The sequence below is a fragment of the Xenopus tropicalis genome, chromosome 2, assembly GCF_000004195.4.
Source record: "Xenopus tropicalis strain Nigerian chromosome 2, UCB_Xtro_10.0, whole genome shotgun sequence".
In the NCBI taxonomy this organism is placed as follows: Eukaryota; Metazoa; Chordata; class Amphibia; order Anura; family Pipidae; genus Xenopus; species Xenopus tropicalis.
Genome location: NC_030678.2, coordinates 684,945 through 712,889, shown reverse-complemented (window position 1 = coordinate 712,889; position 27,945 = coordinate 684,945). Strand labels below are relative to the sequence as shown.

Below are 27,945 nucleotides of genomic sequence, written 5' to 3'. Positions count from 1 at the left end.
CTGGTTACACAGCCGCCGGGCTTTGGTGCTACTGGTGTTACCCCCCCCGGTTACACAGCCGCCGGGCTTTGGTGTTACTGTGTTACCCCCCCCCGTTTACACAGGCGCCGGGCTTTGGTGTTACTGTGTTACCCCCCCCGGTTACACAGCCGCCGGGCTTTGGTGCTACTGTGTTACCCCCCCCCGGTTACACAGGCGCCGGGCTTTGGTGTTACTGTGTTACCCACCGGTTACACAGCCGCCGGGCTTTGGTGCTACTGTGTTACCCCCCCCCCCCCCCGGTTACACAGGCGCCGGGCTTTGGTGTTACTGTGTTACCCCCCTGGTTACACAGCCGCCGGGCTTTGGTGTTACTGTGTTACCCCCCCCCGGTTACACAGCCGCCGGGCTTTGGTGTTACAGTGTTACCCCCCCCCGGTTACACAGCCGCCGGGCATTGGTGTTACTGTTTGTCCCTGACACCGTGTGGGGGCCGCACCATCCGGCCAAACAGTATAAAGGGGCAATTGGCCGCTCTCTTACAATAGGAACAGGTTGTGGCTGGAGAAGGGCAATAATGATGGGGTGCTTGGCCAGCAGCCCAGGGGGCGGGAGGTGTTGGGCCGACCAGTTGCCCCCGGAGGTGGTTTGTGGGATATATTTGCTGCCACTCCCCAACCTCTACACATTTCTGGGGGTTTTGGGGTTGTTCTATATGTTAATACAGTATTTCTAATAAATGTGAAGTTGCCCTTTAAGCTGGGAGTCTCGGTTCCCCAAGGGACCTGTTTGGCTTATTCGTTACACTTGTATCTCAGTGCCGGGGGGGGGGTACTCTGGGCCAAAGCCCCCTTGTCTCATTATGTTTGGGAAATGGGGGGCTTTTCTATAAGAATTTAGTTACACCCCAACCTTGGGCTCATTTGCCCCCTAATGTAGGGCCTGTCTGGCTTCCCAGCTTTGTTACTGATAGATTGTAAGCTCCTGTGCAGGGGAGAGATGATGTGTATGTACAGTACTTACATGCTGGGGGTAAGTCAGGCTACATACCCTGCTCTCATGTGGGCTGGGACACTGCTTACAGGGAACGCATCGCTGATATATTTATATTTCTATTTTCCTTCTTTCTGACTCTTTAACTCCCAAAACAGTGCCAGACCTGGCAGGAAGCACCGTGGCAACAGTGGAGGCAGTTAGTGGGGGGCAGTTAGTGTGGGGCTAAGGGCAGCTCATGGCAGGGGATTTATACAGAGCCCAGGGATCCCAGAACCCCAAAGTGGGCTGAGTGTCTAAGGAGGACTAGTATTTAAATGAACTTTCCTTGGCAGATGTTTGGTTACTAGGGATCCATTTCCCCTAGCAACCAGGCAGTGGTGTGAATGAGAGACTGGAGAATGAATAGGACTATAGAAATATAAGGAATAAGAAAAGGTAATTCTCTAATATACAGTTACATGTAATGTGAGCTTATTCATATATACCCTTGTGTTGGCTGTAACTGCCCCAACCCTTCCTGTGCAGTTATGGGCAGGGGTATTACATACACAGTAACACAGTAGGTGAGGCTGGAAAAGACACGTCCATCATGTTCAACCCTTTCAATGTCCATATGAAACCTGCCCTACCGCTACTGATCCAGGGGGGCAAAACCCCTTCTGTGCCCTCTACAATTTGCATCAGAGGGGAAAATTTCCTTCCTGACTAGAAGATGGCAATTGGACCAGTCCCTGGGGCAACTTGTACTGAGAGCTATCCCCCCTACCCCTGTATTCCCTCACTTGTACTGAGAGCTATCTCCCCTACCCCTGTATTCCCTCACTTGTACTGAGAGCTATCCCCCATACCCCTGTATTCCCTCACTTGTACTGAGAGCTATCCCCCCTACCCCTGTATTCCTTCACTTGTACTGAGAGCTATCCCCCCTACCCCTGTATTCCCTCACTTGTACTGAGAGCTATCCCCCCTCCCCTGTATTCCCCCTCACTTGTACTGAGAGCTATCCCCATACCCCTGTATCCCTCCTTGTACTGGAGCTATCCCCCCTACCCTGTATTCCCTCACTTGTACTGAGAGCTATCCCCCATACCCTGTATTCCCTCACTTGTACTGAGAGCTATCCCCCCTACCCCTGTAATTCCTTCACTTGTACTGAGAGCTATCTCCCATACCCCTGTATTCCCTCACTTGTACTGAGAGCTATCTCCCATACCCCTGTATTCCCTCACTTGTACTGAGAGCTATCCCCCATACCCCTGTATTCCCTCACTTGTACTGAGAGCTATCTCCCCTACCCCTGTATTCCCTCACTTGTACTGAGAGCTATCCCCCATACCCCTGTATTCCCTCACTTGTACTGAGAGCTATCCCCCCTACCCCTGTATTCCTTCACTTGTACTGAGGCTATCCCCTACCCCTGTATTCCCTCACTTGTACTGAGAGCTATCCCCCCTACCCCTGTATTCCCTCACTTGTACTGAGAGCTATCCCCCTACCCCTGTATTCCCTCACTTGTACTGAGAGCTATCTCCCATACCCCTGTATTCCCTCACTTGTACTGAGAGCTATCTCCCCTACCCCTGTATTCCCTCACTTGTACTGAGAGCTATCTCCCATACCCCTGTATTCCCTCACTTGTACTGAGAGCTATCCCCCCTACCCCTGTATTCCCTCACTTGTACTGAGAGCTATCCCCCCTACCCCTGTATTCCCTCACTTGTACTGAGAGCTATCTCCCAATACCCCTGTATTCCTCACTTGTACTGAGAGCTATCCCCCTACCCCTGTATTCCCTCACTTGTACTGAGAGCTATCTCCCCTACCCCTGTATTCCCTCACTTGTACTGAGAGCTATCTCCCCTACCCCTGTATTCCCTCACTTGTACTGAGAGCTATCTCCCATAACCCTGTATTCCCTCACTTGTACTGAGAGCTATCCCCCTACCCCTGTATTCCCTCACTTGTACTGAGAGCTATCCCCCTACCCCTGTATTCCCCTCACTTGTACTGAGAGCTATCCCCCCTACCCCTGTATTCCCTCACTTGTACTGAGAGCTATCTCCCCTACCCCTGTATTCCCTCACTTGTACTGAGAGCTATCTCCCCTACCCCTGTATTCCCTCACTTGTACTGAGAGCTATCTCCCATACCCCTGTATTCCCTCACTTGTACTGAGAGCTATCCCCCCCTACCCCTGTATTCCCTCACTTGTACTGAGAGCTATCCCCCCTACCCCTGTATTCCCTCACTTGTACTGAGAGCTATCCCCCCTACCCCTGTATTCCCTCACTTGTACTGAGAGCTATCTCCCCTACCCCTGTATTCCCTCACTTGTACTGAGAGCTATCTCCCATAACCCTGTATTCCCTCACTTGTACTGAGAGCTATCTCCCATACCCCTGTATTCCCTCACTTGTACTGAGAGCTATCTCCTCTACCCCTGTATTCCCTCACTTGTACTGAGAGCTATCTCCCCATACCCCTGTATTCCCTCACTTGTACTGAGAGCTATCTCCCATACCCCTGTATTCCCTCACTTGTACTGAGAGCTATCTCCCCTACCCCTGTATTCCCTCACTTGTACTGAGAGCTATCCCCCCCTACCCCTGTATTCCCTCACTTGTACTGAGAGCTATCCCCCCTACCCCTGTATTCCCTCACTTGTACTGAGAGCTATCTCCCCTACCCCTGTATTCCCTCACTTGTACTGAGAGCTATCCCCCCCTACCCCTGTATTCCCTCACTTGTACTGAGAGCTATCTCCCCTACCCCTGTATTCCCTCACTTGTACTGAGAGCTATCCCCCCTACCCCTGTATTCCCTCACTTGTACTGAGAGCTATCCCCCTACCCCTGTATCCCTCACTTGTACTGAGAGCTATCCCCCTACCCCTGTATTCCCTCACTTGTACTGAGAGCTATCTCCCATACCCCTGTATTCCCTCACTTGTACTGAGAGCTATCTCCCATACCCCTGTATTCCCTCACTTTGTACTGAGAGCTATCTCCCATACCCCTGTATTTCCCTCACTTGTACTGAGAGCTATTCCCATACCCCTGTATTCCCTACTTGTACTGAGACTATCCCCCTACCCCTGTTCCCTCACTTGTACTGAGAGCTATCTCCCATACCCCTGTATTCCCTCACTTGTACTGAGAGCTATCTCCCATACCCCTGTATTCCCTCACTTGTACTGAGAGCTATCTCCCCTACCCCTGTATTCCCTCACTTGTACTGAGAGCTATCCCCCCTACCCCTGTATTCCCTCACTTGTACTGAGAGCTATCCCCCCTACCCCTGTATTCCCTCACTTGTACTGAGAGCTATCCCCCCTACCCCTGTATTCCCTCACTTGTACTGAGAGCTATCTCCCCCTACCCCTGTATTCCCTCACTTGTACTGAGAGCTATCTCCCCTACCCCTGTATTCCCTCACTTGTACTGAGAGCTATCTTCCCTACCCCTGTATTCCCTCACTTGTACTGAGAGCTATCCCCCTACCCCTGTATTCCCTCACTTGTACTGAGAGCTATCCCCCTACCCCTGTATTCCCTCACTTGTACTGAGAGCTATCTCCCATACCCCTGTATTCCTCACTTGTACTGAGAGCTATCCCCCCTACCCCTGTATTCCCTCACTTGTACTGAGAGCTATCCCCCCTACCCCTGTATTCCCTCACTTGTACTGAGAGCTATCTCCATAACCCCTGTATTCCCTCACTTGTACTGAGAGCTATCTCCCCCTACCCCTGTATTCCCTCACTTGTACTGAGAGCTATCTCCCATACCCCTGTATTCCCTCACTTGTACTGAGAGCTATCCCCCCTACCCCTGTATTCCCTCACTTGTACTGAGAGCTATCTCCCCTACCCCTGTATTCCCTCACTTGTACTGAGAGCTATCCCCCCTACCCCTGTATTCCCTCACTTGTACTGAGAGCTATCTCCCCTACCCCTGTATTCCCTCACTTGTACTGAGAGCTATCCCCCATAACCCCTGTATTCCCTCACTTGTACTGAGAGCTATCCCCCTACCCCTGTATTCCCTCACTTGTACTGAGAGCTATCCCCCTACCCCTGTATTCCCTCACTTGTACTGAGAGCTATCTCCCCTACCCCTGTATTCCCCTCACTTGTACTGAGAGCTATCTCCCCTACCCCTGTATTCCCTCACTTGTACTGAGAGCTATCTCCTATAACCCTGTATTCCCTCACTTGTACTGAGAGCTATCCCCCCTAACCCTGTATTCCCTCACTTGTACTGAGAGCTATCTCCCCTACCCCTGTATTCCCTCACTTGTACTGAGAGCTATCTCCCCTACCCCTGTATTCCCTCACTTGTACTGAGAGCTATCCCCCCTACCCCTGTATTCCCTCACTTGTACTGAGAGCTATCCCCCCTACCCCTGTATTCCCTCACTTGTACTGAGAGCTATCTCCCCTACGCCTGTATTCCCTCACTTGTACTGAGAGCTATCCCCCCTACCCCTGTATTCCCTCACTTGTACTGAGAGCTATCTCCCATACCCCTGTATTCCCTCACTTGTACTGAGAGCTATCCCCCCTACCCCTGTATTCCCTCACTTGTACTGAGAGCTATCCCCCCTACCCCTGTATTCTCTCACTTGTACTGAGAGCTATCCCCCCTACCCCTGTATTCCCTCACTTGTACTGAGAGCTATCCCCCTACCCCTGTATTCCCTCACTTGTACTGAGAGCTATCTCCCCTACCCCTGTATTCCCTCACTTGTACTGAGAGCTATCCCCCCCTACCCCTGTATTCCCTCACTTGTACTGAGAGCTATCCCCCCTACCCCTGTATTCTCTCACTTGTACTGAGAGCTATCCCCCCTACCCCTGTATTCCCTCACTTGTACTGAGAGCTATCCCCCCTACCCCTGTATTCTCTCACTTGTACTGAGAGCTATCCCCCCTACCCCTGTATTCCCTCACTTGTACTGAGAGCTATCCCCCCTACCCCTGTATTCCCCACTTGTACTGAGAGCTATCTCCCCTACCCCTGTATTCCCTCACTTGTACTGAGAGCTATCTCCCCTACCCCTGTATCCCTCACTTGTACTGAGAGCTATCCCCCTACCCCTGTATTCCCTCACTTGTACTGAGAGCTATCTCCCTACCCCTGTATTCCCTCACTTTACTGAGAGCTATCCCCCCTACCCCTGTATTCCCTCACTTGTACTGAGAGCTATCTCCCATACCCCTGTATTCCCTCACTTGTACTGAGAGCTATCCCCCCCTTAACCCCTGTATTCCCTCACTTGTACTGAGAGCTATCCCCCCTACCCCTGTATTCCCTCACTTGTACTGAGAAGCTATCCCCCCTACCCCTGTATTCCCTCACTTGTACTGAGAGCTATCTCCCCTACCCCTGTATTCCCTCACTTGTACTGGAGAGCTATCCCCCCTACCCCTGTATTCCCTCACTTGTACTGAGAGCTATCTCCCCTACCCCTGTATTCCCTCACTTGTACTGAGAGCTATCCCCCCTACCCCTGTATTCCCTCACTTGTACTGAGAGCTATCCCCCCTACCCCTGTATTCCCTCACTTGTACTGAGAGCTATCTCCCATATCCCTGTATTCCCTCACTTGCTAAGAATCCATCCAGCCCCTATATAAAGCTATATAATGTATCAGCCAGTACGACTGATTCGGGGAGGGGGGACCCCACAACCTCACAGCTCTCACTGTAAAAAATCCTTTCCGAATGTTTAAATGGAACCTCCCTTCTTCTAAACGGAGTGGGTGCCCTCGTGCCCGTTGGAAGGACCTACTGGTAAATAAAACATTAGAAAGGTTATTATATGATCCCTTTATATATTTATACATAGTTATCATGTCACCTCTTAAGCGCCCCTTCCCCAGTGTAACCAATCCCAACTGGGCCAGCCTTTCCCCATAACTGAGACTTCCCATACCCTTTACCAGCTTAGTTGCCCTTCTCTGGACCCTCTCTAACTCAATAATGTCCCGTTTGAGCACTGGAGACCAAAACTGAACAGCATATTCTAGATGGGGCCTTACCAGCGCTCTGTAAAGGGGAAGAATAACCCCCTCCTCCCGTGAATCTATACCCCTTTTAATACAGCTCAAAACCTTGTTTGCCCTTGCAGCTGCTGCCTGGCATTGCTTGCTACAGCCAAGTTTATTATCTACAAGGACTCCAAGCTCCTTCTCCATTATGGATTTGCCTAGTGCAGTCCCATTAAGGGTATACGGGGCTTGCATATTTTTACATCCCAGGTGCATGACCTTACATTTATCCACATTAAATCTCATCTGCCACTTAGCTGCCCAGATTGCCAGTTGGTCAAGATCCTGCTGCAGGGATGTCACATCCTGGGTAGAACTGACTGGGCTGCAGAGTTTTGTGTCATCTGCAAACACTGATACATTACCCATAATACCCTCCCCTAAGTCATTTATGAACAAATTAAACAAAAGTGGACCCAGTACAGAACCCTGAGGGACCCCACTGAGAACCTTACTCCAAGTAGAGAATGTACCATTAACAACCACCCTCTGTACCCGATCCTGTAGCCAGTTTTCTATCCATGTGCAAACGACTTCACTAAGACCAATAGACTTTAGCTTAGAAAGCAGTCGTTTGTGGGGAACGGTATCAAATGCTTTTGGCAAAATCCAAATAGATTATATCTACTTGCCCCCCCACTGTCCCACTTACTGCCCCCCACTGTCTCACTATCTGGCATCCCCACTGTCCCTACTACTTGCCGGCCCCCCACATGCTCCCACTACTGCCCCCCCCACGTGTGGTCTCACTACTGCACTCCCCAGCTGTCCCACTACTGCCACCCCCACTGTCCCACTACTGCCCTCCCCACTGTCTCACTACTGCATCCCCACTGTCCCCACTAACTGCCCCCCCACTGTGTCCCACTACTGCCCCCCACTGTCCCACTACTGCCCCCCCACTGTCCCACTACTGCCCCCCCGTCCCCTCTGCCCCCCCACTGTCCCACTGACTTGCCCCCCCACTGTCCCACTTACTGCCCCCCCTGTCGTCCTTGCTCCCCACTGTCCCACTACTGGCCCCCCCACTGTCCCCACTACTGCTCCCCACTGTCCCACTACTGCCCCCCCACTGTCCCACTACTTGCCCCCCCACTGTCCCACTACTGCCCCCCCACGTATGCCCACTACTCCCCCCGCACTGTCCCCACTACTGCTCCCCACTGTCCCACTACTTGCATCCCCACTGTCCCACTACTTGCCCCTCCAATATCCACTACTGCCCCTCCCACGTCCAGCTTCTTACTTACCTCATCATAAAAGCAATTAAATTGGCTGACATGACCTGTCCTTCAAAAGCCATGCTGATACTGCTCATAATGCATTCTCCACTACATAATTTTGAATGTGATCCCTTGGTATGGCCGTAGGCGATGACTAAGCTGACTTTTCGTCCTCTTAAACATCTCCTAGCCGCTTCTTAACTCGCTCAAAGGCGCGCCTCTCGGGCTCTTCTCAGAATCCATGCAGAAAAGCATAGAGAAGACTGCTCCTGCTGGTCAGAATGGCAAAAATGCAAAAGCCTACACACCTGGTATTCCCAGGCGGTCTCCCATCCAGGTACTAACCAAGCCGTCCCTGCTTAGCTTCCGAGATCAGACGAGATTGGGCGCTTTCAGGGTGGTATGGCCGTAGGCGATGACTAAGCTGACTTTTCGTCCTCTTAAACATCTCCTAGCCGCTTCTACTCGCTCAAAGGCCGCTCTCGGCCTCTTCTCAGAATCAATGCAGAAAAGCCTAGAGAAGACTGCCTCCTGCTGGTCAGAATGGCAAATGCAAAAGCTACACAACACCTGGTATTTCCCAGGCGGTCTCCCATCCAGGTACTAACCAAGCCGTCCCCTGCTTAGCTTCGAGATCAGAGAGATCGGGCGCTTTCAGGGTGGTATGGCCGTAGGCGATGACTAGACTGACTTTTCGCCCTCTTAAACATCCCCTAGCCGCTTCTACTCACTCAAAGGCGCGGCTCTCGGGCTCTTCTCAGAATCAATGCAGAAAAGCATAGAGAAGACTGCCTCCTGCTGGTCAGAAATGGCCAAAATGCAAAAGCCTACAACACCTTGTATTCCCAGGCGGTCTCCCATCCAGGTACTAACCAAGCCCGTTCCCTGCTTAGCTTCCGAGATTCAGACGAGATCGGGCGCTTTCAGGGTGGTATGGCCGTAGGCGATGACTAAGCTGACTTTTCGTCCTCTTAAAAATCTCCTAGCCGCTTCTACTCGCTCAAAGGCGCGCTCTCGGGCCTTCTCAGAATCAATGCAGAAAAGCCATAGGAGCAATACTGGCATCCTCTTAACCAGGGGGGTAACACAGTAACACCAAAGCCCGGCGCCTGTGTAACCGGGGGGGGGGGGGGGGGGTAACACAGTAGCACCAAAGCCCGGCGGCTGTGTAACCGGTGGGGGGTAACACAGTAACACCAAAGCCCGGCGCCTGTGTAACCGGGGGGGTAACACAGTAGCACCAAAGCCCGGCGGCTGTGTAACCGGACGGGGGGGTAACACAGTAACACCAAAGCCCGGCGGCTGTTGTAACCGGGGGGGGGGGGTAACACAGTAACACCAAAGCCCGGCGGCTGTGGTAACCGGGGGGGGTAACACAGTAGCACCAAAGCCCGGCGGCTGTGTAACCGGGGGGGGGGGGGTAACACAGTAACACCAAAGCCCGGCGGCTGTGGTAACCAGGGGGGGCAAACACAGTAACACCAAAGCCCGGCGGCTGTGTAACCGGGGGGGGGGGGTAACACAGTAGCACCAAAGCCCGGCGGCTGTGTAACCGGGGGGGGCAACACCAGTAACACCAAAGCCCGGCGGCTGTGTAACCGGGGGGGGGTAACACAGTAACACCAAAGCCGGCGGCTGTGTAACCGGGGGGGGGTAACACAAGTAACACCAAAGCCCAGCGGCTGTGTAACCGGGGGTGGGGGGGGGGGGGGGGGTAACACAGTAAACACCAAAGCCCGCGGCTGCGTAACCGGGGGGGGGGGGGTAACACTGTAACACCAAGCCCGGCGCCTGTGTAACCGGGGGGGGGGGGGGGGGTAACACAGTAACACCAAAGCCCGGCGCCTGTGTAACCGGGGGGGGGGGGTAACACAGTAACACCAAAGCCCGGCGCCTGTGTAACCGGGGGGGGGGGGGGGTAACACAGTAACACCAAAGCCCGGCGCCTGTGTAACCGGGGGGGGGGGGGGGGGGGTAACACAGTAACACCAAAGCCCGGCGCCCTGTGTAACCGGGGGGGGGGGGGGGTAACACAGTAACACCAAAGCCCGGCGGCTGTGCCTTTTTACCCAGCATGATAAATATACCCCTTAGATTCCTGTATAAGAACAAAACCGATCAGGGCCGCCATCAGGGGGGCACAGCGGGGGCAGTTGTCCCGGGCCCGGCCGATTTTGACTTCTAAATCTTCTTTAATCTGTTAAGCCAGGTCCTCTGTATTTCGATTGGTTGAGCCCCATGCGTACGCATGACATCAGCACGCACCGGGCGCAACCTTATAAAAGAGTAGCAGCAGCTGCCAGCCGGGGGATGCAGCCTGACGAAGCGGGGGGAGCCAGTGGAAGCTGGGGGACGCTGGAGAGGATGCTGCAGGGGAGCTGAAGAATGTTGGGGAGGGCGCTAGGGGAGCTGGAGGATACTAGGGGGAGCTGGAGGGAGCATGCTGGGAGGAAGCTGGGGGATGTTGGGGGAGGATGCAGGGAGGGAGCTGGAGGATACTAGGCGGGAGCTGGAGGATGCTGGGAGGGAGCTGGAGGATGTTGGGGAGGATACTAGGGGAGGGAGCTGGAGGATGTTGGGGAGGATACTAGGGGAGGAGCTGGAGGATACTAGGGGAGGAGCTGGAGGATGCTGGGAGGGAGCTGGAGGATACTAGGGGGGAGCTGGAGGATGTTGGGGAGGATGCTGGGATGGAGCAATGTTTTAGGGGGTCCCTGCCCTGGCACCAATGCAAAACGTAACACCTGGCTACCAATGTTTTAGGGTGCCCTGGCTACCAATGTCTGTGTGTCCTTTGTACTGATGGGATGGGCCATTGGGGGGCAGGGCGTAGGAGGTTGGGGGGGGCAGAAAATTTTGTTGTGAGGGGCCCCGTGATTTCTGATGGCGGCCCTGAAACCGATTGTATTCTATAGAGCTTATCTGCTGTGTAACCTGTGCCAGTGAGCCCTATGTCACACTGATTCCCCCCCAGCTTTGTGTATATAAATGACAGTAGCAAACACACAACTGGTACCGGTGCAGGCAGCAGTACATTATATTGGTATTACTGTAAGAGACTTTCATGGTTTGGAGTTACTTTTGGACCTTTTATAGAATCTTCCCAGAATTCAGTTGCCAGACTTTCTTCTAGATTTGCTAAATCTGAGTTCAGACTGCGCTTCCTGTGTCCCCATTTCCTTGCACCGCAAAAAATAAAAATCGATCTTGGGATTATTAGTTTCGCCCCAAAGCGCCTCGTATAAAACACACAGACACACAAAGCTAAAATACAGTTCTCCCACTGAGTCCAATCCAGCTCGGGCAGGAGGAGGCGGGATCTAGAGGGGCCCCCCCAGGGCAGTCCGCTGGGGCCCCGTGATGTTCCTTCCGTTCGCACAATAAATACATAAGAATAAAAAGCAGTTGATATGGGCGGGGTCAGTGCAATGATGCTGCCTACACTGCAGCCCAATATTCCATGGCAGGGGGAGGAGGGGCATGGATATGAGGGGGCGGTGCCTTTAGGGGCAGAACACTGTGTGGCAGATCCATGTACAAAGCAAGCGAGTATAAAGACACTTCCTTCCCAGTTCTGCACAGTTCCGTGGGAGGGGCCCACTCCAGGGAAAGGCGGGGCTTCTTGTCCCACAAACAAGTGCTGGCACCGCCCCCTCAGGAATGACACAGAAGTGTCTCTGTGCAGGAACCTCCCAATACTGTCCAATCAGAATCATTCATCCGGCTCCCTGAACACAAAGCAGAAACAATTTATAAATATCACCAACTGCAACCTGACAGCAACCAGAGTCCCCAAATGTACCCTCCACTGACTCCCCAGATTGATAGGAACCCCGATACTGTGTGTGTGATATTAAAGGGGAAATATCCCTCCCTGTGGGACATGGGCTCAGTCAGTTGGGGGGGGGGGGGTAAGTAGATATAAATATACAGGTATTATTGTTACACACAGAGCTGATCCCTCAGATTGATAGGAACCCTGATACTGTGTGTGTGTGTGATATTAAAGGGGAAATATCCCCTCCCTGTGGGACATGGGCTCAGTCAGTTGGGGGGGGGGGGGTAAGTAGATATAAAATATAACAGGTATTATTGTTACACACACAGAGCTGATCCCTCAGATTGATAGGAACCCCCGATACGTGTGTGTGTGTGTGTGTGATATTAAAGGGGGAAATATCCCTCCCCTGTGGGACATGGGCTCAGTCAGTTGGGGGGGGGGGGTAAGTAGATATAAATATACAGGTATTATTGTTACACACAGAGCTGATCCCTCAGATTGATAGGAACCCTGATACTGTGTGTGTGTGTGTGTGTGATATTAAAGGGGAAATATCCCTCCCCTGTGGGACATGGGCTCAGTCAGTTGGGGGGGGGGGTAAGTAGATATAAATATACAGGTATTATTGTTACACACACAGAGCTGATCCCTCAGATTGATAGGAACCCTGATACTGTGTGTGTGTGTGATATTAAAGGGGAAATATCCCTCCCCTGTGGGACATGGCTCAGTCAGTTGGGGGGGGGGGGTAAGTAGATATAAATATACAGGTATTATTGTTACTCACAGAGCTGATCCCTCGGATTGATAGGAACCCTGATACTGTGTGTGTGTGTGATATTAAAGGGGAAATATCCCTCCCCTGTGGGACATGGGCTCAGTCAGTTGGGGGGGGGGGGGGGGGGGTAAGTAGATATAAATATACAGGTATTATTGTTACACACAGAGCTGATCCCTCAGATTGATAGGAACCCTGATACTGTGTGTGTGTGATATTAAAGGGGAAATATCCCTCCCCTGTGGGACATGGGCTCAGTCAGTTGGGGGGGGGGGGGGTAAGTAGATATAAATATACAGGTATATTAGACATGATATACACCCAGGGGCATTTGTATCCCAAGGGGGGGCACAGTCTGTAGGTAGAACAGTGACACATTCCCTGGTCCCCCCCAAGTAACTGAACATAGACTTTAACTGAAAAACATAAAACAATTACTACTAATAAAGAATCAATTCATTTCAGTTTGGGGGGTCACTACGAGGCCCATTACAGTCCCCCAGTGAGCAGGGTGCCCCAACATTTCCCCCCCCCCCCCATACTCACAGTTTCCTTGTATTCGTTACTATAACTTCCGGGATCGTACTCGCCCCATCCTGGGATCCTGGGGAATATAAAATTCAGATAATTGACATGAAACCAGCAGAACCCCAAGTTTCATTATTTTAACCCCCCCCCCCCCAGTATATCCCAGCATTCCTTGGGCCCAGTGACACAAGGGATAGGGATTGCGCTGCGTGTAAGAATACAGCTGCTCTCCTGCAATCCCCCCCCCCCCCCCCCCCACCCACCCTGGGAGCGCTGCCATACTGCACAAGTCCTGCGGGGGGCGCACACACAATGGCCAATGCACACTTACTGAGGCTCTCTCCTTCCTGACCCTTTGGCTTCGTTCCCTCTTCCTCGGGGCGACACATCCCTAACTTATTCTTCTTATCTACAGGAGCAGGAAACGGAGAAAACTCTATAGTGAAATTATTCATTGAAATGTGCAACAACTTACCCCAAACTGCCCCCGCAGCCGGGGCTTCTACTTACTGTATTACTATCCCAACTCCCACCCACCAAACCCACAGTCAGCTTGGTATTATCCCATGAGCTGCACAGGGGCTCCCCCCTCTGGCCCCACACTCACACTGCAACCCCAGGGAAACACTCAGCCAGCCTTTCCCCATAACTGAGCCCATTCCCTTTATCAGCTTAGTCGCTCTTCCCTGTACTTTCTCTATTTCATTACTGCCCCCCCTTATATATTTATATATAGTGACCCCCCCTTAACTGCCCCCCCCCCAGTGTAACCAATCCCAACTGGGCCAGCCTTTCCCCATAACTGAGCCCATTCCCTTTATCAGCTTAGTCGCTCTTCCCTGTACTTTCTCTATTTCATTACTGCCCCCCCTTATATATTTATATATAGTGACCCCCCCTTAACTGCCCCCCCCCAGTGTAACCAATCCCAACTGGGCCAGCCTTTCCCCATAACTGAGCCCATTCCCTTTATCAGCTAGTCGCTCTTCCCTGTACTTTCTCTATTTCATTACTGCCCCCCCTTATATATTATATATAGTGACCCCCCCTTAACTGCCCCCCCCCCAGTGTAACCAATCCCAACTGGGCCAGCCTTTCCCCATAACTGAGCCCATTCCCTTTATCAGCTTAGTCGCTCTTCCCTGTACTTTCTCTATTTCATTACTGCCCCCCCCTTATATATTTATATATAGTGACCCCCCCCCTTAACTGCCCCCCCCCCCCAGTGTAACCAATCCCAACTGGGCCAGCCTTTCCCCATAACTGAGCCCATTCCCTTTATCAGCTTAGTCGCTCTTCCCTGTACTTTCTCTATTTCATTACTGCCCCCCCTTATATATTTATATATAGTGGCCCCCCCTTATATATTTATATATAGTGACCCCCCCCCCCCTTAACTGCCCCTTCCCCAGTGTAACCAATCCCAACTTGCCTAAGGGCTCTGGCACACGGGGGAGATTAGTCGCCCGCGATTAACTCCCTGTTCGCGGGCGACTAATCTCCCCGAGTTGCCTACCCCTGCCATCCACCGGCGAACATGTAAGTCGCCGGCGGGATGGCAGACGCGGCGGCGCGATTTCGCGCAAATTGCCAAAAAAGACTCGCGAGTCTTTTTCGGCGATTCACTGAAATTGCCCCGCCGCGTCTGCCATCCCGCCGGCGACTTACATGTTCGCCGGTGGGATGGCAGGGGTAGGCAACTCGGGGAGATTAGTCGCCCGCGAACAGGGAGTTAATTGCGGGCGACTAATCTCCCCCGTGTGCCAGAGCCCTTAGGCACAGGTGGGACAGGCAATATATGATTGACAGCTGGGATTTGTTTGAATGCCTGTATAACAGATATGGATGAGTTAAATATAAAAGGGTTTGGGTTTCAGGTTTAAATGGGGAAAGCACTTTACTACACGGCTGTTTATGTCTGGGTGACAGGTCTCATGCTGTTGTACCCAGCTGCACTCTGATTGGATAAGCTGCAAGCAGCAATATCCAATTAGAGTGCAGCTCTTTTACAGACAGTAAACTCTACCAATAAAGTGGTAGGCGGGGCTGGAGAGATTTCGGGAACTGAAGCCAGGCTGCAGATTGGCTCCCCTCTCCCCACACACTATACAGGGTCTGGAGTTGGAGTAAAACTAAATTGTTCTTTTATTTTGCAGTTACAGTTTCTTCGTTTGTTTTACTTTAAGCAGGCGTGTCTGGCCAACATATGGCGGATGGGTTAGGGCTGGACAAGACACAGGTACATAGAAAAGGCAGGAAATGAGAGTGAGTGAAAGGTGCGAGTTCTTAGTACAAAGCAAAGTGCGAAGTTTATTTGAAAAAAAAGTTTATTGTATACTGATAAAAGCCATGTGTTTGTGTGGGGGAGTGGGGGGCAATGCTTCTCACTGTATATAAAGTGCTTGTTCTGTACATATACCCCCCAGCGCGTATAATGTGCCCGCGGTGTCACCACCCTCTGCCTTTACTGTATAACTAAATCTCATCTAAACTACCTGCCTACAACACCATACCACATACGACTAGAACAGGTCCCTGTATGAATATATCAACAAACTTTCAGTCAATGAAACAATTTTAATTCAGAGATCACTATTAAAAAGCCCCCTTCTTTCAAAAAATGACACCCCACAAAAAGATCTCCCTGTTCTCCGTGAATGAGGAGAAATAACTGAACACATGCAGAGAAAACCTTCATGGGTCGCTATATATTGGCCTTAACTAGAATCACACAGATATGCAGCTGTGAGTATTTATAGGTTGGAAAACCCCTCCCACCCCAAACTTCTGCACAGATCTCACTGAAGTCAATGTGAGGCACAGGGGGTAGTTGGGGGGGGGGGGGGGCATTTTTATACCAGCACTGAATCTGCTACATCAACATTAGCTTTGAGTCTGCCAGTGTATGGCCAACTGTACCCTTTCCCCCTCCACCTATGGGGCGGCTCATTGCTGCTGGATTCTTTGCTGAATGTTGAAAGGGGGGGTATAATGAATACAGGGGGGTATCCCTGTCAGTGCCAGTCCCTGCCGGCTGTGCCCTAGGGCAGAGCAATGGGCTCACTGGACACAGACCACCTACCAACATGGCTCTTTCTACATTTATAGAGCACATCCCAGCTGGGTAAATCATGTTAGTGAGAGGGGAGAGAGGGGATACATACCCCCCAGTGGGGTATAAGTGTAACATTACTGTGAGTAAAGCTAGAGAGGAATTGGGATAGACAGCCTGTGTGCCAATCACTTACAAAGAATCCAGAGCCCAGCGATAATGCCAATGACAATGCCAATCACCAGCAGGACAATAACAATGACGATATGCGTTCTGGAGCTCGTCTCTTCTGCAAGACAAAAGCAGCGTAAGGTTAGTGCCAGTTGTACTAAGTGCCACCCTGGCTGAGCAGCACCCTAGGGAGCCATCTGTAATTCTGCTACCTTAGGTACTAAACGCAAGCTCTGCTGCCTAATATCACACTGAGAGGAGTAGTTCATACTGTACTGTATATAACACCACCCAATGATAGTAATTTGAGTTATTACTGGCACGGGGCACAGAGAATGATACTAAGCACCTGTAGCCGGGGGCAAGTGGTGTGGTTACCCCGGTTACTTTACCCATAAACCCAAGCAGCCAGTGCTCTGAATATGAACCACAGTACTGCTAAGCCCCCGCTACTCATGGGAGGAACAGATCTGCTTTCCATTCATAGTGTTTCCCTAGGCTGGGGCTTCCTGGGGGGCAGCATGAGGGGCAGGGCTGCGGGTACATAAATCCTTCCATCCCTGATCTCTGTGCCCTCTCCCCTAACCCCCCCCCCCCCCCGCTCCATCCCTGATCTCTGTGCCCTCTCCCCTACCCCCCCCCGCTCCATCCCTGACCTCTGTGCCCTCTCCCCTACCCCCCCCGCTCCTTCCCTGATCTCTGTGCCCTCTCCCCTACCCCCCCCGCTCCTTCCCTGATCTCTGTGCCCTCTCCCCTACCCCCCCCGCTCCATCCCTGACCTCTGTGCCCTCTCCCCTACCCCCCCTGCTCCATCCCTGATCTCTGTGCCCTCTCCCCTACCCCCCCGCTCCATCCCTGACCTCTGTGCCCTCTCCCCTACCCCCCCCGCTCCATCCCTGACCTCTGTGCCCTCTCCCCTACCCCCCCGCTCCATCCCTGACCTCTGTGCCCTCTCCCTACCCCCCCGCTCTATCCCTGATCTCTGTGCCCTCTCCCCTACCCCCCCCCCACCGCTCCTTCCCTGATCTCTGTGCCCTCTCCCCTACCCCCCCCCCACCCGCTCCTTCCCTGATCTCTGTGCCCTCTCCCCTACCCCCCCCCACCCGCTCCTTCCCTGATCTCTGTGCCCTCTCCCCTACCCCCCCCCCCGCTCCATCCTCTGATCTCTGTGCCCTCTCCCCTACCCCCCCGCTCCATCCCTGATCTCTGTGCCCTCTCCGCCTACCCCCCCCGCTCCATCCCTGATCTCTGTGCCCTCTCCCCTACCCCCCCCGCCTCCATCCCTGATCTCTGTGCCCTCTCCCCTACCCCCCCCCGCTCCATCCCTGATCTCTTGTGCCCTCCTCCCTTACCCCCCTGCGCCATCCCTGATCTCTGTGCCCTCTCCCTTACCCCCCTGCGCCATCCCTGATCTCTGTGCCCTCTCCCCTACCCCCCCTCCATCCCTGATCTCTGTGCCCTCTCCCCTACCCCCCCTCCATCCCTGATCTCTGTGCCCTCTCCCCTACCCCCCTCCATCCCTGATCTCTGTGCCTCTCCCCTACCCCCCTCCATCCCTGATCTCTGTGCCCTCTCCCCTACCCCCCCTCCATCCCTGATCTCTGTGCCCTCTCCCCTACCCCCCCTCCATCCCTGATCTCTGTGCCCTCTCCCCTACCCCCCTCCATCCCTGATCTCTGTGCCCTCTCCCCTACCCCCCCTCCATCCCTGATCTCTGTGCCCTCTCCCCTACCCCCCCTCCATCCCTGATCTCTGTGCCCTCTCCCCTACCCCCCCCTCCATCCCTGATCTCTGTGCCCTCTCCCCTACCCCCCCCATCCCTGATCTCTGTGCCCTCTCCCCTACCCCCCCCATCCCTGATCTCTGTGCCCTCTCCCCTACCCCCCCCTCCATCCCTGATCTCTGTGCCCTCTCCCCTACCCTACCCCCCCCGCTCCATCCCTGATCTCTGTGCCCTCTCCCCACCCTACCCCCCCCCCCTCCATCCCTGATCTCTGTGCCCTCTCCCCTACCCCCCACCCGCTCCTTCCCTGATCTCTGTGCCCTCTCCCCTACCCCCCGCTCCATCCCTGATCTCTGTGCCCTCTCCCCTACCCCCCCTCCATCCCCTGATCTCTGTGCCCTCTCCCCTACCCCCCCTCCATCCCTGATCTCTGTGCCCTCTCCCCTACCCCCCTCCATCCCTGATCTCTGTGCCCTCTCCCCACCCTACCCCCCCCCGCTCCATCCCTGATCTCTGTGCCCTCTCCCCTACCCCCCCACCCGCTCCTTCCCTGATCTCTGTGCCCTCTCCCCTACCCCCGCTCCATCCCTGATCTCTGTGCCCTCTCCCCTACCCCACCCTCCATCCATGATCTCTGTGCCCTCTCCCCTACCCCCCTCCATCCCTGATCTCTGTGCCCTCTCCCCTACCCCCCTGGCTCCATCCCTGATCTCTGTGCCCTCTCCCCTACCCCCCCCTCCATCCCTGATCTCTGTGCCCTCTCCCCTACCCCCCCCCCCTCCATCCCTGATCTCTGTGCCCTCTCCCCTACGCCCCCCTCCATCCCTGATCTCTGTGCCCTCTCCCCACCCTACCCCCCGCTCCATCCCTGATCTCTGTGCCCTCTCCCCTACCCCCCTCCATCCCTGATCTCTGTGCCCTCTCCCAACCCTAACCCCCCTGCTCTATCCCTGATCTCTGTGCCCTTTCCCCAACCCCCCGCTCTATCCCTGATCTCTGTGCCCTCTCCCCTACCCCCCCTCCATCCCTGATCTCTGTGCCCTCTCCCCACCCTACCCCCCCTCCATCCCTGATCTCTGTGCCCTCTCCCCTACCCCCCTGCGCCATCCCTGATCTCTGTGCCCTCTCTCCTACCCCCCTGCGCCATCCCTGATCTCTGTGCCCTCTCCCTTACCCCCCTGCGCCATCCCTGATCTCTGTGCCCTCTCCCTTACCCCCTGCGCCATCCCTGATCTCTGTGCCCTCTCCCCTACCCCCCCCCATCATCCCTGATCTCTGTGCCCTCTCCCCACCCTACCCCCCCCGCTCCATCCCTGATCTCTGTGCCCTCTCCCCTACCCCCCTGCGCCATCCCTGATCTCTGTGCCCTCTCTCCTACCCCCCTGCGCCATCCCTGATCTCTGTGCCCTCTTCCTTACCCCCCTGCGCCATCCCTGATCTCTGTGCCCTCTCCCCTACCCCCCCATCATCCCTGATCTCTGTGCCCTCTCCCCACCCTACCCCCCCCGCTCCATCCCTGATCTCTGTGCCCTCTCCCCTACCCCCCCCATCATAACTGATCTCTGTGCCCTCTCCCCACCCTACCCCCCCCGCTCCATCCCTGATCTCTGTGCCCTCTCCCCTACCCCCCCTCCATCCCTGATCTCTGTGCCCTCTCCCCTACCCCCCCTCCATCCCTGATCTCTGTGCCCTCTCCCCTACCCCCCCCTCCATCCCTGATCTCTGTGCCCTCTCCCCTACCCCACCCTCCATCCCTGATCTCTGTGCCCTCTCCCCTACCCCCCCCCTCCATCCCTGATCTCTGTGCCCTCTCCCCTACCCCCCTGGCTCCATCCCTGATCTCTGTGCCCTCTCCCCTACCCCCCGCTCCATCCCTGATCTCTGTGCCCTCTCCCCACCCTACCCCCCCTCCATCCCTGATCTCTGTGCCCTCTCCCCTACCCCCCTGCGCCATCCCTGATCTCTGTGCCCTCTCTCCTACCCCCCTGCGCCATCCCTGATCTCTGTGCCCTCTCCCTTACCCACCTGCGCCATCCCTGATCTCTGTGCCCTCTCCCTTACCCCCCTGCGCCATCCCTGATCTCTGTGCCCTCTCCCCTACCCCCCCCTCCATCCCTGATCTCTGTGCCCTCTCCCCTACCCCCCCCCTCCATCCCTGATCTCTGTGCCCTCTCCCCTACGCCCCCCTCCATCCCTGATCTCTGTGCCCTCTCCCCACCCTACCCCCCGCTCCATCCCTGATCTCTGTGCCCTCTCCCCTACCCCCCTCCATCCCTGATCTCTGTGCCCTCTCCCAACCCTAACCCCCCTGCTCTATCCCTGATCTCTGTGCCCTTTCCCCAACCCCCCGCTCTATCCCTGATCTCTGTGCCCTCTCCCCTACCCCCCCTCCATCCCTGATCTCTGTGCCCTCTCCCCACCCTACCCCCCCCTCCATCCCTGATCTCTGTGCCCTCTCCCCTACCCCCCTGCGCCATCCCTGATCTCTGTGCCCTCTCTCCTACCCCCCTGCGCCATCCCTGATCTCTGTGCCCTCTCCCTTACCCCCCTGCGCCATCCCTGATCTCTGTGCCCTCTCCCTTACCCCCCTGCGCCATCCCTGATCTCTGTGCCCTCTCCCCTACCCCCCCCATCATCCCTGATCTCTGTGCCCTCTCCCCACCCTACCCCCCCGCTCCATCCCTGATCTCTGTGCCCTCTCCCCTACCCCCCTGCGCCATCCCTGATCTCTGTGCCCTCTCTCCTACCCCCCTGCGCCATCCCTGATCTCTGTGCCCTCTTCCTTACCCCCTGCGCCATCCCTGATCTCTGTGCCCTCTCCCCTACCCCCCCATCATCCCTGATCTCTGTGCCCTCTCCCCACCCTACCCCCCCCGCTCCATCCCTGATCTCTGTGCCCTCTCCCCTACCCCCCCCATCATAACTGATCTCTGTGCCCTCTCCCCACCCTACCCCCCCCGCTCCATCCCTGATCTCTGTGCCCTCTCCCCTACCCCCCCTCCATCCCTGATCTCTGTGCCCTCTCCCCACCCTACCCCCCCCGCTCTATCCCTGATCTCTGTGCCCTCTCCCCTACCCCCCCTCCATCCCTGATCTCTTTGCCCTCTCCCCACCCTACCCCCCCGCTCTATCCCCGATCTCTGTGCCCTCTCCCCTACCCCACACCTCCCCCTTTTGCCCCCAAGAGCTATTGCACCCTACTCTACTAATTGGCATGTGTTCTGACTCGCAGTCTCCATGCCCCCTCCTTCTCCTACTTCCCAATATCAGTTAATGACACAATGTAATTATTGTATGAGTAATTGCAATAAGCAGCAGTGTCGGTATCTAACTATTCTCCTCTCTGCTTTCCCGACTGCACTGCAACACTCAGCATCAAGGCCTCCTCCATTTCCCATAATGCTTTGTGTGTTCTGTGGGTAACAGACCTGAGAAGGAGGAGGATAACAGAAGTGTGCAAAGCATCGTGGGAGCTGAAGTCTGGGCCGGAGGAGAGCTGATTTCAGGCAAACACACGGCAGGGCTGAACGACACAAGGGAGGGGCTGAAGGACACAAGGGAGGGGCTGAAGGGAGGGGCTGAAGGACACAAGGGAGGGGCTGAAGGGAGGGGCTGAAGGACACACGGGGGGGCTGAAGGACACAAGGGAGGGGCTGAAGGACACAAGGGAGGGGCTGAAGGACACAAGGGAGGGGCTGAAGGACACGCGGGAGGGGCTGAAGGACACGCGGGAGGGGCTGAAGGACACGCGGGAGGGGCTGAAGGACAGGGGGGAGGGCTGAAGGACAGGCGGGAGGGCTGAAGGACAGGCGGGAGGGCTGAAGGACAGGCGGGGGCTGAGGACAGGCGGGAGGGGCTGAAGGACACACGGGAGGGGCTGAAGGACACACGGGAGGGGCTGAAGGACACAAGGGAGGGGCTGAAGGCCACAAGGGAGGGGCTGAAGGCCACAAGGGAGGGGCTGAAGGCCACAAGGGAGGGGCTGAAGGCCACAAGGGAGGGGCTGAAGGACAGACATTTACACAGAATAATAAAATCATTTAATAAAGATCATTGGTAAATGTTGCAAAGTGGCTGAGAGTGACATTTTGGGGAGAGACTGACAGTGGCCCCAGAGCCCAGGAGAGAGATACTCACTGACACAGGAGGAGAGTGGGAGGGATCTGTTCTTGGAGGAGGCGGGGTTTGTAACAACGCAGGTCACAACTCCATAAGCGTTTGCTTTAGTAATAGTGTGATTCTGTTGCTCAGACAGGACTAGGACTGGGCCGGAACCAGAACGGGTGCCATTCCGCCACTGATACGTCCCATCCCCTGGGGAGAAACAGCGCAGGTCGATGGTATTCGGCTCCTCCCCCTCGGTACAAGTCACATTCGGTTCCAGAACAGCATCTACAGGAGGGAATCAGAGGTACCAACAGTCAGGCATCTGGGCCAGAATCCTACAGAACCCACACAGTACCTGGACAGTCCAGCTCCTGCCAGTTCCATAGGGCCACAGCCTTGTACCCCAGGGATAGGGGCAGATATAAAGCACAAGTACAGTAGGGGGGCTAATAATATAGGGCTGTAGCCTTGTACCCCAGGGATAGGGGCAGATATACAGCACAAGTACAGTAGGGGGGCTAATAATGTAGGGCTGTAGCCTTGTACCCCAGGGATAGGGGCAGATATAAAGCACAAGTACAGTAGGGGGGCTAATAATATAGGGCCACAGCCTTGTACCCCAGGGATAGGGGCAGATATAAAGCACAAGTACAGTAGGGGGGCTAATAATGTAGGGCTGTAGCCTTGTACCCCAGGGATAGGGGCAGATATAAAGCACAAGTACAGTAGGGGGGGCTAATAATATAGGGCCACAGCCTTGCACCCCAGGGATAGGGGCAGATATAAAGCACAAGTACAGTAGGGGGGCTAATAATATAGGGCCACAGCCTTGTACCCCAGGGATAGGGGCAGATATAAAGCACAAGTACAGTAGGGGGGCTAATAATATAGGGCCACAGCCTTGTACCCCAGGGATAGGGGCAGATATAAAGCACAAGTACAGTAGGGGGGCTAATAATATAGGGCTGTAGCCTTGTACCCCAGGGATAGGGGCAGATATAAAGCACAAGTACAGTAGGGGGGCTAATAATATAGGGCCACAGCCTTGTACCCCAGGGATAGGGGCAGATATAAAGCACAAGTACAGTAGGGGGGCTAATAATATAGGGCTGTAGCCTTGTACCCCAGGGATAGGGGCAGATATAAAGCACAAGTACAGTAGGGGGGCTAATAATATAGGGCTGTAGCCTTGTACCCCAGGGAAAGGGGCAGATATAAAGCACAAGTACAGTAGGGGGGCTAATAATATAGGGCTGTAGCCTTGTACCCCAGGGATAGGGGCAGATATAAAGCACAAGTACAGTAGGGGGGCTAATAATATAGTCCTTAACGCTTCAGCCAGTATGTGCCATTATCTGTTATACTGTTCATCCTGCTAACATTTTCCCAGTTAAAAGAAAAGTAACACTATAAAATCTATTGTACCCTGCTCCAATAATTGCCCTATTATTCGGTATCTGTTTCCCCACTGCCCCTGTCCCTGCCTCACTGGGGGTATCTGTTTCCCCACTGCCCCTGTCCCTGCCTCACTGGGGGTATCTGTTACCCCACTGTCCCTGCCCCACTGGGGGTATCTGTTACCCCCCTGTCCCTGCCTCACTGGGGGTATCTGTTACCCCACTGTCCCTGCCTCACTGGGGGTATCTGTTACCCCACTGTCCCTGCCTCACTGGGGGTGACTTTATCCTCTGTAAATAAATGGGGTCCGGCCTCATTGCTGCACATTTGGTTGAAGGTCGGGGGGGGGCGCTGGGGGAAGTGGGGTAAGTACAGTTTCTGCCAATACGGGGGCAGTCATGTTTCATTAGGTTGGGGGGGGGGGGGCGCTGGGGGAAGTGGGGTAAGTAAAGTTTCTGCCAATACGGGGGCTGCCATGTTTCATGAGGTCATGGGCTCCCTGGGCCAATGGGAAGGGGGAGGAGCTGTTCCACTGACACTGATTGGGGGGTTTCTCTTCTGCAGGTTCTGCTTCTGCGCACGATCAGTGGGACCCCGATCCGAGCGAAAAGCGGAGGTAACTGTCTCCTACTTACCCCTCTATTGTCTTCTGCCCCTTATACCCCCCTGTACTGCCCCCTCATACACTGTAGTATCTGTCCCTTATACCCCCTGTACTGCCCCCTCATACACTGTAGTATCTGCCCCATATACCCCCCTGTACTGCCCCCTCATACACTGTAGTATCTGCCCCTTATACCCCCCTGTACTGCCCCCTCATACACTGTAGTATCTGCCCCTTATACCCCCCTGTACTGCCCCCTCATACACTGTAGTATCTGTCCCTTATATCCCCCTGTACTGCTCCCCTCATACACTGTAGTATCTGTCCCTTATACCCCCCTGTACTGCCCCCTCATACACTGTAGTATCTGTCCCTTATACCCCCCTGTACTGCCCCCTCATATACTGTAGTATCTGCCCCTTATACCCCCCTGTACTGCCCCCTCATATACTGTAGTATCTGCCCCTTATACCCCCCTGTACTGCCCCCTCATACACTGTAGTATCTGCCCCTTATACCCCCCTGTACTGCCCCCTCATATACTGTATCTGCCCCTTATACCCCCCCTGTACTGCCCCCTCATACACTGTAGTATCTGCCCCTTATACCCCCCTGTACTGCCCCCTCATACACTGTAGTATCTGCCTCATAAACCCCCCTGTACTGCCCCCTCATACACTGTATCTGCCTCATATACCCCCCTGTACTGCCCCCTCATACACTGTAGTATCTGTCCCTTATACCCCCCTGTACTGCCCCCTCATATACTGTAGTATCTGCCCCTTATACCCCCTGTACTGCCCCCTCATATACTGTAGTATCTGTCCCTTATACCCCCCTGTACTGCCCCCTCATACACTGTAGTAGCTGTCCCTTATACCCCCCTGTACTGCCCCCTCATACACTGTAGTAGCTGTCCCTTATACCCCCCTGTACTGCCCCCTCATACACTGTAGTATCTGTCCCTTATACCCCCCTGTACTGCCCCCCATACACTGTAGTATCTGTCCCTTATACCCCCCTGTACTGCCCCCTCATACACTGTAGTATCTGCCTCATATACCCCCTGTACTGCCCCCTCATACACTGTAGTATCTGTCCCTTATACCCCCCTGTACTGCCCCCTCATATACTGTAGTATCTGCCCCTTATACCCCCCTGTACTGCCCCCTCATATACTGTAGTATCTGTCCCTTATACCCCCCTGTACTGCCCCCTCATATACTGTAGTATCTGTCCCTTATACCCCCCCCTGTACTGCCCCCTCATACACTGTAGTATCTGCCCCATATACCCCCCTGTACTGCCCCCTCATATACTGTAGTATCTGCCCCATATACCCCCCTGTACTGCCCCCTCATATACTGTAGTATCTGCCCCATATACCCCCCTGTACTTCTCCCTCATATACTGTAGTATCTGCCCCATATACCCCCCTGTACTGCCCCCTCATATACTGTAGTATCTGCCCCTTATACCCCCCTGTACTGCCCCCTCATATACTGAAATATTTGAAATAAGGCGATACGGCGATGCAGGGCGGGATCCACTATGCGACGATCGATTGATCAATCCTAGCCTTCCTTCTGTATAGGGTCGATCATCGTAGCGCCTTATTTCAAATGACCGGAAGCCAAGTTTTAGAAGGTATTTTCTAATAAAGCATTCAGAATAATAGGGCAGTTATTGGGGCAGGGTGCAATAGATTTTATACTTTTAAATTTTTAGTGCTATTTTTCCTTTAAGTGAACTTGCCCTTTAATGTAGAGCCCAATAAAGAGAAGGCAGACGTGAGTGGCGCAAAGAATGGCAATCACATGGGATTCTCATGGACTCTCTCCTACTGCAGAGAATGGGCAGCACCATGTAGTTCAGTGCCACTATGCATTCTGGGTAATACCTGTGGGCACAAGCTACTTGCCGTGCTGCCCATCCTACCAGTAAATTCATTTAGAGCCTCTATAGTGAGGGAGGCACAATACAGCTACATTTATATCCCATACACAAGGCCTGGGCACTTACCATACACCGCTAGTTGGAAAGTTTGAGTGTGAGTTTGTCTCCCGACCTGAACCTCAGCCGTGTAAGTGCCACTGTCCTTCTTCTCCAGCCGATTAATGGTCAGACTCCCGGGGGAGAAGGTCGCTGCAGCTTTGTCCCCCAAGCGATAAAAATATGGCTTGTTTGTCTCATCAATTTCTGCCAACTTGTCCGGCCCAATCTTCCACGTGATCTCTGTGGCTCCATCATAGGGCAGCAGGGTAAACGTTACCGACTCATTAACAGCCTTAGGTATGGTGACCTGGCACCGAACTGCAAGAGAAGATTCAGCAGTGAGTGCCCCTGTACCCGCTGTGCCAACCTTTCCTTGGGCAAGAGAAGATTCAGCAGTGAGTGCTCCTGTACCCGCTGTGCCAACCTTTCCTTGGGCAAGAGAAGATTCAGCAGTGAGTGCCCCTGTACCCGTGGTACCAACCTTTCCTTGGGCAAGAGAAGATTCAGCAGTGAGTGCCCCTGTACCCGCTGTGCCAACCTTTCCTTGGGCAAGAGAAGATTCAGCAGTGAGTGCCCCTGTACCCGTGGTACCAACCTTTCCTTGGGCAAGAGAAGATTCAGCAGTGAGTGCCCCTGTACCCGCTGTGCCAACCTTTCCTTGGGCAAGAGAAGATTCAGCAGTGAGTGCCCCTGTACCCGCTGTGCCAACCTTCCCTTGGGCAAGAGAAGATTCAGCAGTGAGTGCCCCTGTACCCGCTGTACCAACCTTCCCTTGGGCAAGAGAAGATTCAGCAGTGAGTGCCCCCTGTACCCGCTGTGCCAACCTTTCCTTGGGCAAGAGAAGATTCAGCAGTGAGTGCCCCTGTACCCGCTGTATCAACCTTTCCTTGGGCAAGGGAAGATTCAGCAGTGAGTGCCCCTGTACCCGCTGTATCAACCTTCCCTTGGGCAAGAGAAGATTCAGCAGTGAGTGCCCCTGTACCCGCTGTACCAACCTTCCCTTGGGCAAGAGAAGATTCAGCAGTGAGTGCCCCCTGTACCCGCTGTGCCAACCTTTCCTTGGGCAAGAGAAGATTCAGCAGTGAGTGCCCCTGTACCCGCTGTATCAACCTTCCCTTGGGCAAGAGAAGATTCAGCAGTGAGTGCCCCCTGTACCAACCTTCCCTTGGGCAAGAGAAGATTCAGCAGTGAGTGCCCCCTGTACCCGCTGTGCCAACCTTCCCTTGGGCAAGAGAAGATTCAGCAGTGAGTGCCCCAGTACCAGCTGTGCCAACCTTCCCTTGGGCAAGAGAAGATTCAGCAGTGAGTGCCCCTGTACCCGCTGTGCCCACCTTCCCTTGGGCAACAGAAGATTCAGCAGTGAGTGCCCCTGTACCCGCTGTACCAACCTTCCCTTGGGCAAGAGGAAGATTCAGCAGTGAGTGCCCCTGTACCCGCTGTACCAACCTTCCCTTGGGCAAGAGAAGATTCAGCAGTGAGTGCCCCCTGTACCAACCTTCCCTTGGGCAAGAGAAGATTCAGCAGTGAGTGCCCCTGTACCCGCTGTACCAACCTTCCCTT

The 27,945-nt window shown here is 54.4% G+C and overlaps 1 protein-coding gene, 1 long non-coding RNA gene and 2 pseudogenes across 4 annotated transcripts in view; all 4 read right to left on the bottom strand.

Annotated features, from left to right (window-relative positions):
* Positions 1-8,545: 8,545 nt before the first annotated feature.
* Positions 8,546-8,662, bottom strand: LOC116409017 (annotated as a pseudogene).
* Positions 8,663-9,072: 410 nt separating this feature from the next.
* LOC116408997 lies at positions 9,073-9,193 on the bottom strand (annotated as a pseudogene).
* A 2,068-nt stretch (positions 9,194-11,261) lies between these two features.
* Positions 11,262-27,945, bottom strand: part of cd58 (CD58 molecule) — a 24,191-nt gene continuing 7,507 nt past the window's right edge. The window contains exons 2-7 of the mRNA XM_031896398.1: positions 26,413-26,703; positions 22,419-22,673; positions 16,584-16,676; positions 13,667-13,744; positions 13,354-13,411; positions 11,262-11,976 (exon numbers count right to left, since the gene is read on the bottom strand). Of these exons, the coding sequence (XP_031752258.1) occupies positions 11,961-11,976; positions 13,354-13,411; positions 13,667-13,744; positions 16,584-16,676; positions 22,419-22,673; positions 26,413-26,703 (791 nt within the window). The 3' untranslated portion in view covers positions 11,262-11,960. The remainder of the gene's footprint in view (positions 11,977-13,353; positions 13,412-13,666; positions 13,745-16,583; positions 16,677-22,418; positions 22,674-26,412; positions 26,704-27,945) is intronic.
* The window catches only part of LOC108645376, a 5,112-nt gene continuing 3,876 nt past the window's right edge, over positions 26,710-27,945 (bottom strand). For 2 of the 3 annotated variants that reach the window (XR_004221178.1, XR_004221180.1), the window contains exon 3: positions 26,710-27,937. This is a non-coding gene — a long non-coding RNA (uncharacterized LOC108645376). The remainder of the gene's footprint in view (positions 27,938-27,945) is intronic. The other variant, XR_004221179.1, reaches the window with a different exon arrangement.